General features: G+C 45.1%; 1 protein-coding gene and 1 long non-coding RNA gene across 3 annotated transcripts; one reads left to right on the top strand and one right to left on the bottom strand.

The window, feature by feature from the left end:
* Positions 1-1,037: 1,037 nt before the first annotated feature.
* LOC144537834 (uncharacterized) lies at positions 1,038-2,764 on the bottom strand. The gene is made up of 3 exons (XR_013504283.1): positions 2,672-2,764; positions 1,376-1,498; positions 1,038-1,162 (listed from the first exon to the last, which is right to left on the bottom strand). It is a non-coding gene; the product is annotated as an uncharacterized LOC144537834 (long non-coding RNA).
* Positions 2,765-3,515: 751 nt separating this feature from the next.
* On the top strand, positions 3,516-9,091 carry ift46 (intraflagellar transport 46 homolog (Chlamydomonas)). Of its 2 annotated transcripts, XM_078282526.1 has the most exons (6): positions 3,516-3,617; positions 4,212-4,365; positions 5,349-5,662; positions 5,860-5,953; positions 6,864-6,995; positions 8,299-9,091. In XM_078282526.1, the coding sequence occupies exons 2-6, from the start codon at positions 4,237-4,239 to the stop codon at positions 8,650-8,652; spliced, it is 1,023 nt and encodes a 340-aa protein (XP_078138652.1). In that variant the 5' UTR covers positions 3,516-3,617; positions 4,212-4,236; the 3' UTR covers positions 8,653-9,091. The 2 variants fall into 2 exon arrangements, with proteins under 2 accessions (XP_078138652.1, XP_078138653.1); XM_078282527.1 differs by lacking the exon at positions 3,516-3,617 and having other exon boundaries at positions 4,304-4,365; positions 5,353-5,662.
* Positions 9,092-14,524: the final 5,433 nt, after the last annotated feature.

The raw sequence follows: 14,524 nt of genomic DNA, 5'->3' as shown, positions 1-14,524 counted from the left end.
ACGTGGTGACTTGACTTGGGTTTTGGTGACTTGGGTTCTGGTGACGTGGGACTTGACTTGGGTTCTGGTGACTTGGGAATTAACTTTGACTTGGGTTCTGGTGACCTTAGATTTGACTTGGGTTCTGGTGACTTTGGGACTTAACTTTGACTTGGGTTCTGGTGACCTTAGATTTGACTTGGGTTCTGGTGACTTGAGACTTGACTTGGGTTCTGGTGACGTGGGACTTGACTTGGGTTCTGGTGACTTTAGATTTGACTTGGGTTCTGGTGACTTGAGACTTAACTTTGACTTGGGTTCTGGTGACCTTAGATTTGACTTGGGTTCTGGTGACTTGAGACTTGACTTGGGTTCTGGTGACGTGGGACTTGACTTGGGTTCTGGTGACGTGGGACTTGACTTGGGTTCTGGTGACTTTAGATTTGACTTGGGTTCTGGTGACTTGAGACTTAACTTTGACTTGGGTTCTGGTGACTTTAGATTTGACTTGGGTTCTGGTGACTTGAGACTTAACTTTGACTTGGGTTCTGGTGACTTTAGATTTGACTTGGGTTCTGGTGACTTGAGACTTGACTTGGGTTCTGGTGACTTTAAATTTGACTTGGGTTCTGGTGACTTTAGATTTGACTTGGGTTCTGGTGACTTGAGACTTGACTTGGGTTCTGGTGACTTGAGACTTGAATTGGGTTCTGGTGATTTGGGACTTTGACTTGAGACTGACTTGTGCCTCAAGACTTGAAATTGACTTGGGACTGGAGTGAAGTTGACTTGGGACTGGAGTGAAGTTGACTTGGTCACAAAAATTCTATTCAGTTTCATTATAGGAGAAAAAAGAAATGGATCTGATACCATGTGAAAACCTGAAATGATGAAAACACAGAGAATATACAACACACACACAGAGAGACACACACACACACACACACACACACACACAGAGACAGAGACACACACACACACACAGAGACAGAGACACACACACACACAGAGAGACAGGGACACACACACACACACAGAGACAGGGACACACACACACACTCTGCGGTCTCACCAGTCTCTCCTCATGCGTTTGTGCTGGGGGCTGATGTGTCTCGGGGGGGAGAACCTCTCTCTCCGGCCGCGCTCGTAATCCCTCCTCCTCTCTCTGCCGCGCTCCCAGTCCCTGCACACACACACACACACACACACACACACACACACACCACAAGGTTAAAGCAGTGTGATCTTAGAGGCAAACACATCGACTCCGTCTCTATCAAATGATGCTCGATTAAACTGATGAAAGTAGCGGTATGTGTGTGTTAGTTAAGGTGTGTGTTAGCGTGTGTGTGTGTGTGTGTGTGTTAAGGTGTGAGTGTTAAAGTGTGTGTGTTACCTGTCGGGCCAGTCGTCCCTCCTCCTCTCCTCTCGCTCTCTCGACCGCTCCATGTCGCTCCTCTCCCTCCTGAACTTGTCCCGCCTCCTCCTGTCAAACTCGTCGTCGCTGTCTCCCATTGGACTAAAACACACACACAGAGGGGGGCGGGACTTAACGAGGCCTCCAGCCAATCACAGAGTTAGGGTTAAGTCTCCAAGTTAAGAATTATTTACTTAACTGCTGAAATGGACACATCACCTTCGACTGTAATGTAATGTGTTTTAGTTGTATTTTATTTTAGTTGACTAAAATCAGTAAATAACTGACTATATGAATAAATGAATGACTGTTTGTGTCCTTTATGTGTCACAGTGGGACACATCAGACAAACAGCCAGTGATGAGACAATCTGTTTCTCTCCTGATACTCGACACGTGATCTGAGGTTCAATGTGTAAAATAATGCCAGATATCCATCACAGTTCAGAGTCCAAAGTGATTCTTCAGATTCAACACAAAGGATTCATTTAATAAAGAGATGAATCAGAGAAAAGCTGCAAATCTGTGAAGCTGGAACCAGCAAGTGTTTGGTATTTCTAGTTGATAAACGACTAAAACGATGAATCGATTAATCATTTCAGCACTGATGTGAACCCGTGTGTTAGTGTGAATAAGGAAGTAAATGATGCTCGTGTTCATATTCGTCCATCCTGAACATTTTCCCCTGAACCCCAGTTGACCTGAGCAGGTAAACACACCGCGAACCTGCAGCCAGACACGCTGCTAACCTTCATTTATAACTTTAACTTTGTTTATTGTCGAGTCTAAATCAGCTCTCTGCTTCTATCGTCTCCATCTATACTCCTGTGGTTGATTTATTGATCTGTGTCTTCTGGTTCTGCTGCTATAACTGTAACTTCTCCAATCTCATGTCTGATGTAGCAGTGCCATTAGCATCGGATGCTAACTAACTTAGCCTGCACGCTCTGTTCAGCTCAACGCCGTTAGCTTCAGTTCGTTTAAAAAGCGGCAGTTACCTCCCGTTCCTGTCCAGCGTTACTTACTGAAAGATTTAAGAGAAACAACAGAATATAAAAGATGTTTACCGCTCACTTCGCTGCCTGTTTTAACAATAAACGCCGCTAGCCGCAGCTAGCTAAACCGCCGCTAGCCGCAGCTACTTGCGGCTAACAGGCTAGTTAGCATCAGAGCGAGCCCGACACGCTAACGCAGGCGCAGTTTGAGCTTCTGCTGCCGCTCAGTTTGACTTTCCTGAGAAACAAGCGTCTGTCTGCTGATCATATCGATGTTTTACCTGCAGCTCCGTCAGTGAAAAGAGAGAAATCTGTTGTTAGCAGATGTCACCAGCTAGCGTTACGACACAGATCCCGCCGCCAGTCCGAGATCACAATGAACGAGACTTCCGGTTCCTTCTTCTTCTACTGGGAAATTCCGTTTCCCTGGATACTCCGGGAGGACAAGGGCCGCCTGGCGGAGAGGAATGAAACAACAGAAATCATCGATAATCCTGCTGGTTTTTTTATTGCAAAAACATGAGGCGGTTAGCATTGGATAGAAATCTATTAAAGCTACAATCCGCGATTTGTATTGGAAATAGCTGAGCAGCGTGTAAAATTAAGAAACACACCAATAACACCTACAATAAAATAAACATAAATCATAGAGGATAAATCTCTTCATATTTACTTATCAAGATTTTTAAAACTTTGAGAAACAATGTCATCTCATTTTTGAAAGCAGCAGAGACTGGAGGGAAAGACAGCAGTAAGGGAATTCGGGTTCTGTCTGTGATTTTTATTATCTGTGAACATGACATTTAGTCATAATAAACAATAAATGAACTAAGAAAAATGCTTAGCATCCTCCTCACTCTTCCAACAAAAACTGAGTAAATATTGTCAGTTATAAACCTACAAACTGGTTAGAATAGATTAGTTGTTTCATCACAATGACGTCACCAAACTACAGCTGAGTTTAGTTGACCTGAGTCAAATATTTTTTTTTTTTTATTTTTTTTTTGCATTTTACAGGCCATGAAGGAGCTGAAACGGTCAGTGAGACGCTTGCCTCTTGGCAGCAACTCTCGCGAGAGCACTGCAGCGGCAACGAGAGCCGACTCCGTTGCTACGAGACGAGACATTCCAGTGGCGTTCCAGTTAGCTGCTAGCCGCTAGCTGTCCGCTTCCATGATTCAGAGGCAGATAAGCGCGTCTCGGCTGAGCTCAGGCGGACATTAACAGGTATACACGCATTTATAGAGGTTTATTTATCTTGCGGGAAGACTTCTGTCTGTTAAAGTTGTGACTTTGGAGTCTGGAACGGTTTTAATCCTCCCGGGGGTTCGGTTTGTTGTTAGCTGTTGTTGCTAGGTGGCTAACGTTAGCCCAACGACAGCGATATAGACGGGTAGACGGCTGTAAATTTGACTTTAACAGACAGATAAATGTCTGTCTTGGTAGTAAAGCTCAGTTTAACTGGTAGATGAAGGTCTGTCTTGGCAGTAAAGCTCAGTTTAACCGGTAGATGACTGTCTGTCTTGGTAGTAAAGCTCAGTTTAACCGGTAGATGACTGTCTGTCTTGGTAGTAAAGCTCAGTTTAACCGGTAGATGAGTCTGTCTTGGTAGTAAAGCTCAGTTTAACCGGTAGATGAGTCTGTCTTGGTAGTAAAGCTCAGTTTAACCGGTAGATGAGTCTGTCTTGGTAGTAAAGCTCAGTTTAACCGGTAGATGAAGGTCTGTCTTGGCAGTAAAGCTCAGTTTAACCGGTAGATGAGTCTGTATTGGCAGTAAAGCTCAGTTTAACCGGTAGATGACTGTCTGTCTTGCTCGTGAAGCTCACCCGGTGACCCGTTAGTCTCCATGGAGCGGGCTGACAGAGGAAAAGACACCAAGCTGCTCGCTGACCAGCCGTACGACGAGAGTCTGGAGCTCCACGACTCGGAGGAAATAGCGAGTGTTTACAGCCCGACTCCCCGCGCACCGCAGCAGGTAAAGCGGCAGGCTCTGCAGGGCCGGTGGGGGGGTCAGTGTCTGGCTCCTGGGCACTACGGCAGGGAGTGTGTGTGTGTGTGTGTGTGTGTGTGTGTGTAACCTGACTAACACTACTGGATGGCTGTACCAATACTTTCTGTTGACAACCAAGTAACACAACAAGTTATAGCCAGCCATTCATGAACACATGGTAAACTGCAGTCCGGCTCCTGCAGTGTGAATGTGAATGTCTCCCAGCTGTAAGGAAACAGAATGTGAATAGAATTGGAATGACAGGAAAATTAAATCCCATGAAATTCTACTTCTAAGAGAGTTTGTCTCGACTCGCTAAACATTATAAATCAAAACATTATGAATCAAATAAAAGACAGTTCAACAAATCAAACACATTCAGTCATAATGTATGGATTACTATTACATGTTCTGCACCAAATACCAGCTGAAGGGTTCCTTTAACGTTTTATGATATTCAGTAAACAAAAAAACAAAAGAAAACATGGAATTTCACAGAATTTCATTGAATCAAATTCAACTTTCTGAAATTCCAATTCTGTTTCCTGTAGGTTTTTTCCAATTCAAATTCCTCAGTTGAACTGAATCAATGAGTTCAGTCATGAATTGACCTCTGACCCTGGCTGTAACAACATTAGACTTAACAGTCTAACACAGTACAGTTGGTTTTTTAATATGAGCAGTTCTCTGTTAGGCACAATGAAGCAAAACATGACTTTTTCACCTTGTTAGCTAATTCTTCATATCATGACATACACTTCTTTATCAATAAACACCAAAAAAAATGTTTCTATCAAATTCCCATTTCTTTTACTGGAAAACAGCAGATTTGTAGTGGTTACCTCATGTCATACCGGCGATATAGGCGACATAAAATTCTACTGACTAACATTTCCCAGTATGTGACTGGTGTCTGGAGGTACATTCCCAGCATGCTTTGCGGCTAACAGATAATTGTCTCCTTCCAGTTAGAATCGAGGCGGCGGCGCAAGAAGGGGCGGGGCCTGATGGCAACCAACAGCAGCAGTGACGAGTTTGAGGAGGAGGACACGCCCCAGAAGGCCAAAGAGCCAATCAGCAGGCAGCCTGGGCTGAATCCTAACGAGGAGGAAGAGGAGGAGGAGGAAGAGGAAGACGAGGAGGAGGAGGAGGATTCTGACGAAGAGGAGTCAGATGATGAGGAGGAGCCGGGCTCCGCCCCCGAGGGAGCGTACGACCCCGCCGACTACGACAACCTGCCCGTTACCACGGAGATCAAAGAGCTGTTCCAGTACATCACACGGTAACGACATCCCATAATGCATCGGGGACGTGGAGATGAACTGGAGAAGGGACAGAGATTTTAAATGAAAATGTGAAAATAATGGAAATGCTTCATTTACTGTGTATTAGTTGTTTGATGACATCACTGCCCGGTCCTGTCTCTATTGGTCAGCTGTACCTGTGCTGACATCACTGCCCGCTCCTGTCTGTCCTCAGCTACACCCCCCAGGCCGTGGAGCTGGATCACAAGCTGAAGCCGTTCATCCCAGACTTCATCCCTGCTGTGGGAGACATCGACGCCTTCCTGAAGGTAAACCAGCCGCTCCAAAACATCCTGTGTGGAAACTGAACATTTTGACGAGACATTTCCTCAAAATCATCATTTTGAAATCCAACGTATTTAACACAACACTTGTAGTACAAAATACAAGTACATATTAGGGATGGGCATGAGTACTCGATTTGGACGTCAGTATTCGTTCAACGGTTCAACGTATAGAGTACTCGCATTTTTTTTTGCTTTGTAAAAGAAACGGGACTCCTAGCAAAAATGTATGGTTTAATAGGCTAATTGAAGCCTGGTTGTTCAATAAATGAATTTCAAATTGCACTTGTTTTCCGTTGTTGGCCAATTTACATAAATGTGAAAGCATTAGATAGTAATAGATATTCTTACAGGCCTATAGCCTACGAAATTAACTGTTTAGCGTTAGCCAAACTTTGGTTCCGCTTGTGTGTTTCCAGTCGGACACGGGCCCCTACCCGCATTTTCGCTTGGGTGTTAATTTCGGACCATATTCTTATGTTAGTTTTTTTTTGCGAGTACTCTATAATAATTTAATGCGAGTACTCGAATATTGAAATTACTTAAGTACATATACAAACAAGAAGACATTATAAAATAACTTAAAGTAAAATAAAACCACTAAAGAGGGACGTCCATCATTGCAATAGAAGGTACTTTCTTCATTTGTATTTGATCATATAAAGTCTGTTCGTAAAGGTGGAACATAAGTAACACATTTTTCCCACTTTTCATCAAATTTGTCTTTCTGAGTTCTCAAATCACAGGTTCTCCTCTCCTTTATAAATATACTATACACTAAATCGAACAATCGTACAAGTTGTTTTCTGATGTTTCCCAGCTGACGGAAACAGTTTAGTTTCTGTCTGATGTGATGACCTCATCAGCCCTGACCTCTGACCCCTGTGTGGTCCAGGTGCCGAGGCCGGACGGTAAATCAGACGACCTGGGTCTGCTGGTTTTGGACGAGCCGTGTGTGAAGCAGTCCGACCCCACTGTGCTGTCGCTGTGGCTGTCAGAGGAGACCAAGCAGCACGGAGCCACCGAGGTACTGAACACACACCAAACACTGACCGTACACACTCCAAACACTGAGCGTACACACACCAAACACTGAGCGTACACACACCAAACACTGAGCGTACACACTCCAAACACTGAGCGTACACACACCAAACACTGAGCGTACACACTCCAAACACTGAGCGTACACACACCAAACACTGAGCGTACACACTCCAAACACTGACCGTACACACTCCAAACACTGAGCGTACACACTCCAAACACTGAGCGTACACACTCCAAACACTGAGCGTACACACACCAAACACTGAGCGTACACACTCCAAACACTGAGCGTACACACTCCAAACACTGAGCGTACACACACCAAACACTGAGCGTACACACTCCAAACACTGACGTACACACACCAAACACTGAGCGTACACACTCCAAACACTGAGCGTACACACTCCAAACACTGAGCGTACACACTCCAAACACTGAGCGTACACACACCAAACACTGAGCGTACACACTCCAAACACTGAGCGTACACACACCAAACACTGAGCGTACACACTCCAAACACTGAGCGTACACACTCCAAACACTGACCGTACACACACCAAACACTGAGCGTACACACTCCAAACACTGACGTACACACACCAAACACTGAGCGTACACACACCAAACACTGAGCGTACACACTCCAAACACTGACGTACACACACCAAACACTGAGCGTACACACACCAAACACTGACCGTACACACACCAAACACTGAGCGTACAAACACTGAGCGTACACACTCCAAACACTGAGCGTACACACTCCAAACACTGAGCGTACACACTCCAAACACTGAGCGTACACACACCAAACACTGAGCGTACACACACCAAACACTGAGCGTACACACACCAAACACTGAGCGTACACACTCCATTCAATTCCTGTCATCTCTAACTTCTCTCTCTCTCTCTCTCTCTCTCTCTCTCTCTCTCTCTCTCTCTCTCTCTCCTCCCAGTTGAAGGTGACCAGTGTTCCCAGTCGTCTCTAACCTCTCTCTCTCTCTCTCTCTCTCTCTCCCCCAGTTGAAGAAGGTGACCAGTGTTCCCAGTCGTCTCTAACCTCTCTCTCTCTCTCTCTCTCTCTCTCCCCCAGTTGAAGAAGGTGACCAGTGTTCCCAGTCATCTCTAACCTCTCTCTCTCTCCCCCCCCCCCCCAGTTGAAGAAGGTGACCAGTGTTCCCAGTCGTCTCTAACCTCTCTCTCTCTCTCTCTCTCTCTCTCTCTCTCTCTCTCTCTCTCTCTCTCTCTCTCTCCCCCCCTCCTCCCAGTTGAAGAAGGTGACCAGTGTTCCCAGTCCCCAGAGGAACCCTCGGGTGCTGGACAGCTGGGTGGAGAGTATCGCGGCGCTGCACCGCAGCAAGCCGGCGGCCAGCGTCCTGTACAGCCGCCCGATGCCCGACATCGACAGCCTGATGCAGGAGTGGCCGGCGCCGCTGGAGGAGCTGCTGGGGGGGGCGGAGCCTCCCGGCGCCCGGCTCGACTGCTCCCTGTCCCGGTACGCCGAGCTGGTCTGCGGCCTGCTGGACATCCCGGTCTACGGCAGCAGGATCCAGAGCCTGCACCTGCTGTTCAGCCTCTACCTGGAGTTCAGGAACTCCCAGCACTTCAAACACAGAGCGTAGAACCGCTTCATGTAGACCGGTTCACCGAAAAACACAGAGCCCAGAACCGCTTCATGTAGACCGGTTCACCGAAAAACACAGAGCCCAGAACCGCTTCATGTAGACCGGTTCACAGAAAAACACAGAGCCCAGAACCGGTCTGTTCTTCTTCTCTTCTAGCTGGTTATCAGACTGATATTGGTTGATTGATTTGCTGTTTATTTGGTTAGTTAGTTAATTGATTAGTCAGTCAGAGAGTTTATGGTTGTAAAATAACTTTTACTGAACATTTCCCCACTTTATTTACCCTCTGATCAGTTGTGAGATATTGTGTTGGTTAGAAACTAGAACCGATCAATACTGCTGATTGATCAGCCACACTTTATTGATAGGGATGATTCTATTGTTTGGTGTTCTGTGTGTTTGTTGTGTTTCTGATGCCTTCAAATCCACTTCAGGAGAATAATAATAAAGACTTTATATCATTCTGCTGTGTTCTACTTTAATCTACTGTGTTCTACTTTATTCTACTGTGTTCTACTTTATTCTACTGTGTTCTACTTTATTCTGCTGTGTTCTACTGAAGGGAAGTTGTTTGGTTGGAGTTCAGTCCTGTTGTGTGTTTATTGGTTTTCACAATAACCAAGAACAAATACAATACAATACAAAAAAAGCGATAAAATAGATGCTTAAATGCTTTTGTTATGAGCGGGAGTCACTGTGTTGAGGGACTCCCACAATGCACCGCACTGTTATTGTTTAGGCTGGCAATCCAACATGGCGGCTTCCGGCTGCGTCTTGCACAGAGCGCTGACCCGGTCCAGACCGTCCAGACCCGGGACAGACCAGGTGGACACGTCAGAGACGTCATCATTCTTCATCATTATTATTACCTATCGTTATTATCTCACTTCTGCAGCTCGCATGCATGAGTTTACAGGCGCGTGCATGGACGCTAGTAAAGCTCGAGCTACTTCTCTCGTCCCCTCCATCCTCTGTCTCTCCATCCTTCCTCTCATCCTTCTTCTCTCCTCTCTCCTTATCTCCTTCCTCTCCTCTCATCCCTCCTCTCTCTCTCTCTCCTCTCTCTCCTTCCATCTCTTCCTCTCTGCGAGCCCCGATACACGCCGTTCTCTCGTGCGGAGAAAACGTCACACCAGACTCCATTAAAAAATCTGCCAGTTTAATGCTGCCTTGCTTATCGGCCAATACACTCGCTTTGTAGAATATAACTTGCGATCTTATCTGCATAAACAGATTCCACTTGTAAATTCGGCATACATGTAATCCACCAAGCAGCTCCTATTTCAACAGAAATTCAACTTTTATAATCGGTTCGCCTGTTAACACGCCGAGGTGGGCGGCAACGAGCAGTGGGATCCAATTCTAAATTTGAGGTTTTATTTAAATGACGTGCTGCCTGGTGGATTTTCTGTGTGCCGCATTTACCAGAGGACCCTAATGATCAAAACACCTGTTAAATCATGTTCTATCTTTAGCCCATAAGTAAGACCACATTGAATTGTCAGATTTTTGAATGAAGGCTGGCGTGGGTTTCTACACAGGAGAGAGAACGGGACTCAGCAGGGCTGCTTCTTCACCTGATCAGAAGAAACGTCCACATATAGACAGTGTTGGGTCATAATGTCTATTAAATATCTAGCAGATATATCATGTATTCTTTTTTTATATGCTTCTATTTTATTTTATATTTTTTGTAACCATTTTTGTTCATTTATTTGTAAATATTTGCTTTGCTCAATTTTTACTTGCCAGGTTGTATGGTCTTTGTTATTGTGAAAACGAATAAAGATATTGTTTAAAATACTACCACTACTACCAATAATAATAATAATATTGCACTCCTCAATTGCTCCCTGTACTCTTTAATAATAATAACAGTGCGTCAGAATGTTGGCTGTGTGTTTTCCAGGTGTTTTCCAGATGTTTTCCAGGTGTTTTCCAGGTTTTTTCCAGGTGTTTTCCAGATGTTTCCCAGATGTTTTCTGGGTGTTTTCCAGGTGTTTTCTGGGTATTTTCCGGGTGTTTTCTGGGTGTTTCCCAGATGTTTCCCAGGTGTTCACCGTGTGTCTCCTCCTTGTCTGTGTTGCAGGTGTCATCGTCCTCTCCTGCCGTCTGCAGGGAGTCTCTGTGTGTCGTGGAGCTGCAGCGCTACAGCCGAGACAAGGGATCCTCCGTCTACTTCCCCCAGGCAGTGCTGCACGGTCAGACAGGAGAAGAGCAGACAATACAGTAGAATACAATAGAATACAATAGAATACAATAGAATACAATAGAATAGATCTCTCTTTGCAGCACACAGACATACGCAAGGCACACAACACTAGTTTGTTATACGACATGAACAACAAAGTGTCATCAGTCAGTAAAGTTTCATCTTATCTTAGAGGAATTCCACTGTTCTTACTGGTTCTACTGGAGTGTTTACTAGTTTCTGCTGGAGTCGACTGGTTTCTGTTGGTGTCTACTGGTTTCTGCTGGAGTCGACTGGTTTCTGTTAGTGTTTACTGGTTTCTGTTGGTGTCTACTGGTTTCTGTGGTGTCTACTGGTTTCTGTGGTGTCTACTGGTTTCTGCTGGAGTTGACTGGTTTCTGTTAGTGTTTACTGGTTTCTGTTGGTGTCTACTGGTTTCTGTGGTGTTTACTGGTTTCTGTGGTGTCTACTGGTTTCTGTGGAGTCGACTGGTTTCTGTGGTGTTTCCAGGCGACGACCTGTATGACGTCACGCTGACGGACGGGGACTGCAGGCTCCGCGTCACGCTGGATCCCGGTCTGAACCGGCTGGTGGAGCGGAACCGCCTGCGACCCGGAGCCACGCTGCGGAACGCCGCCTTCGCCCCCGCCATGACGGCTCGGCTCCCAGAATCCCCTGGGGCCGGAGCAGAGAGAGACAGGTAACTAACGACAGGGTGACCAAACCCCCACCCCCCCACCCCCCCACCCTGCTGAAAGGTCCTTGAGCAAGACACTGAACCCCACACACACACAATTACTGTTATTATTGAATATAAAGCTATCAATTATGAGGGTTTGAATCATCCACAAGTCTATATTGGTGTTTAGAAACTCCACTAGTCTATACAGAAGCTCTACTAGTCAGTGTTAATGTTTAGAAACTCTACTAGTCTATATTGGTTTTTAAGAACTCCTCTAGTCTATATAGAAACTCCATTAGTCTATATTGGTGTCTACAAACTCCACTAGTTTGTATTGGTGTTTAAAAACTCCACTAGTCTAAATATATAGTATAGAAACTCCACTGGTCTGTATTGGTGTTTAGAAGCTCTACTAGTCTTTATTGGTTTTTAAGAACTCCTCTAGTCTTTATAGAAACTCCATTAGTCTATATTGGTGTTTACAAACTCCACTAGTCTATATCAGTGTTTAGAAACTCCTCTAGTCCATATATAACCTGTACTAGTCTATATTGGTGTTTAAAAACTCCACTAGTCTAAATAGAAACTCCATTAATTTGTATTGGTGTTTTGAAGCTCTACTAGTCTTTATTGGTATTTGGAAACTCCACTGGTCTATATAGAAACTCTACTGGTCTATATAGAAACTCTACTGGTCTATATAGAAACTCTACTGGTCTGTATAGAAACTCTACTGGTCTATATAGAAACTCCACTGGTCTGTACTGGTGTTTAGAAACTCCAGTAGTTTATATTGGTGTTTAGAAGCTCCACTAGTCTTTATTGGTATTTGGAAACTGGTCTATATAGAAACTCTACTGGTCTATATAGAAACTCCACTGGTCTATATAGAAACTCTACTGGTCTGTATAGAAACTCCACTGGTCTATATAGAAACTCTACTGGTCTGTATAGAAACTCTACTGGTCTGTATAGAAACTCTACTGGTCTGTATAGAAACTGCACTGGTCTATATAGAAACTCTACTGGTCTGTATAGAAACTGCACTGGTCTATATAGAAACTCTACTGGTCTATATAGAAACTCTACTGGTCTATATAGAAACTCTACTGGTCTGTATAGAAACTCCACTGGTCTATATAGAAACTCTACTGGTCTATATAGAAACTCTACTGGTCTGTATAGAAACTCTACTGGTCTATATAGAAACTCCACTGGTCTATATAGAAACTCCACTGGTCTATATAGAAACTCTACTGGTCTGTACTGGTGTTTAGAAACTCCAGTATCAACATGGCGGATGTTTTGCTCCAGCAGCTACAGACTGGTCAGTGTGGAGGTTGCTGGTCCAGCTGCAGGTGATGAAGGTGTTGAAGGTGATGAAGATGATGGAGCTGGCAGGCTGAATCTGGATCTGGATCTGGATCTGGACTCTCTGCCCTGGTTTGGATCCTCACAGCCAGCAGGTGGAATAATGTTAAAATAATAAGACATCAAATATTATGTTATCATGTTTTCATATTTCTGATTTATTTTAGACACCAAGAGAGACCAAAAGAAAACTTTCACTTCAAACATCTTAATTATACTTCCATGTTTTTTGATTGAGTGATTGATTGATTGATTGATTGATTGAGTGATTGATCTGATAGGTCCGTTGGTTCCTCTAAGAGCCAATAGGATGATGTTTCTCTCTCTGTGGAACAACACCGACTACAGCGGGGAGATCTGGAGGGAAACTCCTCCCACTGATGAAGGAGAGGAAGAGGAGGAGGAAGAGGAGAGGAGGAGGAGGAGGAAGGTAGGGAGGAAGAGGAGGAGGAAGGTAGAGAGGAGGAGGAGGAAGGTAGGGAGGAGGAGGAGGAGGAGGAAGAGGAGGAGGAGGAGGAAGGTAGGGAGGAGGAGGAAGAGGAAGGTAGGGAGGAGGAGAGGAGGAAGGTAGGAGGAAGAGGAAGGTAGGGAGGAGGAGGAGGAGGAGGAGGAAGGTAGGGAGGAGGAGGAAGAGGAAGGTAGGGAGGAGGAGGAGGAAGGTAGGGAGGAGGAGGAGGAGGAGGAGGAGGAAGGTAGGGAGGAGGAGGAAGAGGAGGAGGAGGAAGAAAGTAGGGAGGAGGAAGAGGAGGAGGAGAAGAAGGTAGGGAGGAGGAGGAGGAAGGTAGGGAGGAGGAGGAGGAGGAGGAAGCTTAGGGAGGAGGAGGAAGAGGAGGAGGAAGAAGGTAGGGAGGAGGAGGAGGAGGAAGGTAGGGAGGAGGAGGAAGAGGAAGGTAGGGAGGAGGAGGAGGAGGAAGAAGGTAGGGAGGAGGAGGAGGAGGAAGGTAGGGAGGAGGAGGAGGAGGAGGAAGAAGGTAGGGAGGAGGAAGAGGAGAGGAGGAGGAGGAGAGGAAGAAGGTAGGGAGGAGGAGGAGGAAGAAGGTTAGGGAGGAGGAGGAGGAGGAAGAAGGTAGGGAGGAGGAGGAGGAGGAAGGTAGGGAGGAGGAGGAGGAGGGTGAGGAAGAAGGTAGGGAGGAGGAGGAGAGGAGGAAGGTAGGGAGGAGGAGGAGGAAGAAGGTAGGGAGGAGGAGAGGAAGAAAGGTAGGGAGGAGGAGGAGGAAGAAGTAGGGAGGAGGAGGGAACTTTTTTATCCAGCAGCTTCAGGTCAATATTTATATAATAATAAAGTTTACATTTTCATATGTAATTACATTGTTATTATTGATATTAATTACAGTTTTAATGATATTTAATTAGAATTTGTCTGTTGATGGTGAATTGAATTTAGAATATAGATTATATAGCAATATAGACAATAACAAAGGTGTTCCCCAAGGCACCTTTTTAAGTACAGTTAAAATTTTAAAATAAACTATCAAAATTATCTAGGAAATTATTGATTGTTAATTAAAATGTAATATTAACAGTCAATTAAATAAAAATAAAAACTAGTTAATGTGTGTGTGTGTGTGTGTGTGTGTGTGTGTGTGTGTGGTGTGTGTGCAGCACACTGTCCCGGTGTGAGTGTG

This window comes from Centroberyx gerrardi, unplaced genomic scaffold (genome assembly GCF_048128805.1).
Source record: "Centroberyx gerrardi isolate f3 unplaced genomic scaffold, fCenGer3.hap1.cur.20231027 Scaffold_590, whole genome shotgun sequence".
In the NCBI taxonomy this organism is placed as follows: Eukaryota; Metazoa; Chordata; class Actinopteri; order Beryciformes; family Berycidae; genus Centroberyx; species Centroberyx gerrardi.
This window is presented reverse-complemented; position numbering and strand designations above follow the sequence as displayed.

Bases quoted from the DNA above. Each gene is read 5' to 3' on its own strand.
- ift46 (XM_078282526.1), top strand. From the start codon at position 4,237: ATGGAGCGGGCTGACAGAGGAAAAGACACCAAGCTGCTCGCTGACCAG. The intron at 5,663-5,859 runs GTAACGACATCC...GTCTGTCCTCAG, and splicing joins CTGTTCCAGTACATCACACG to CTACACCCCCCAGGCCGTGG. The intron at 6,996-8,298 runs GTACTGAACACA...CCCTCCTCCCAG, and splicing joins AGCAGCACGGAGCCACCGAG to TTGAAGAAGGTGACCAGTGT.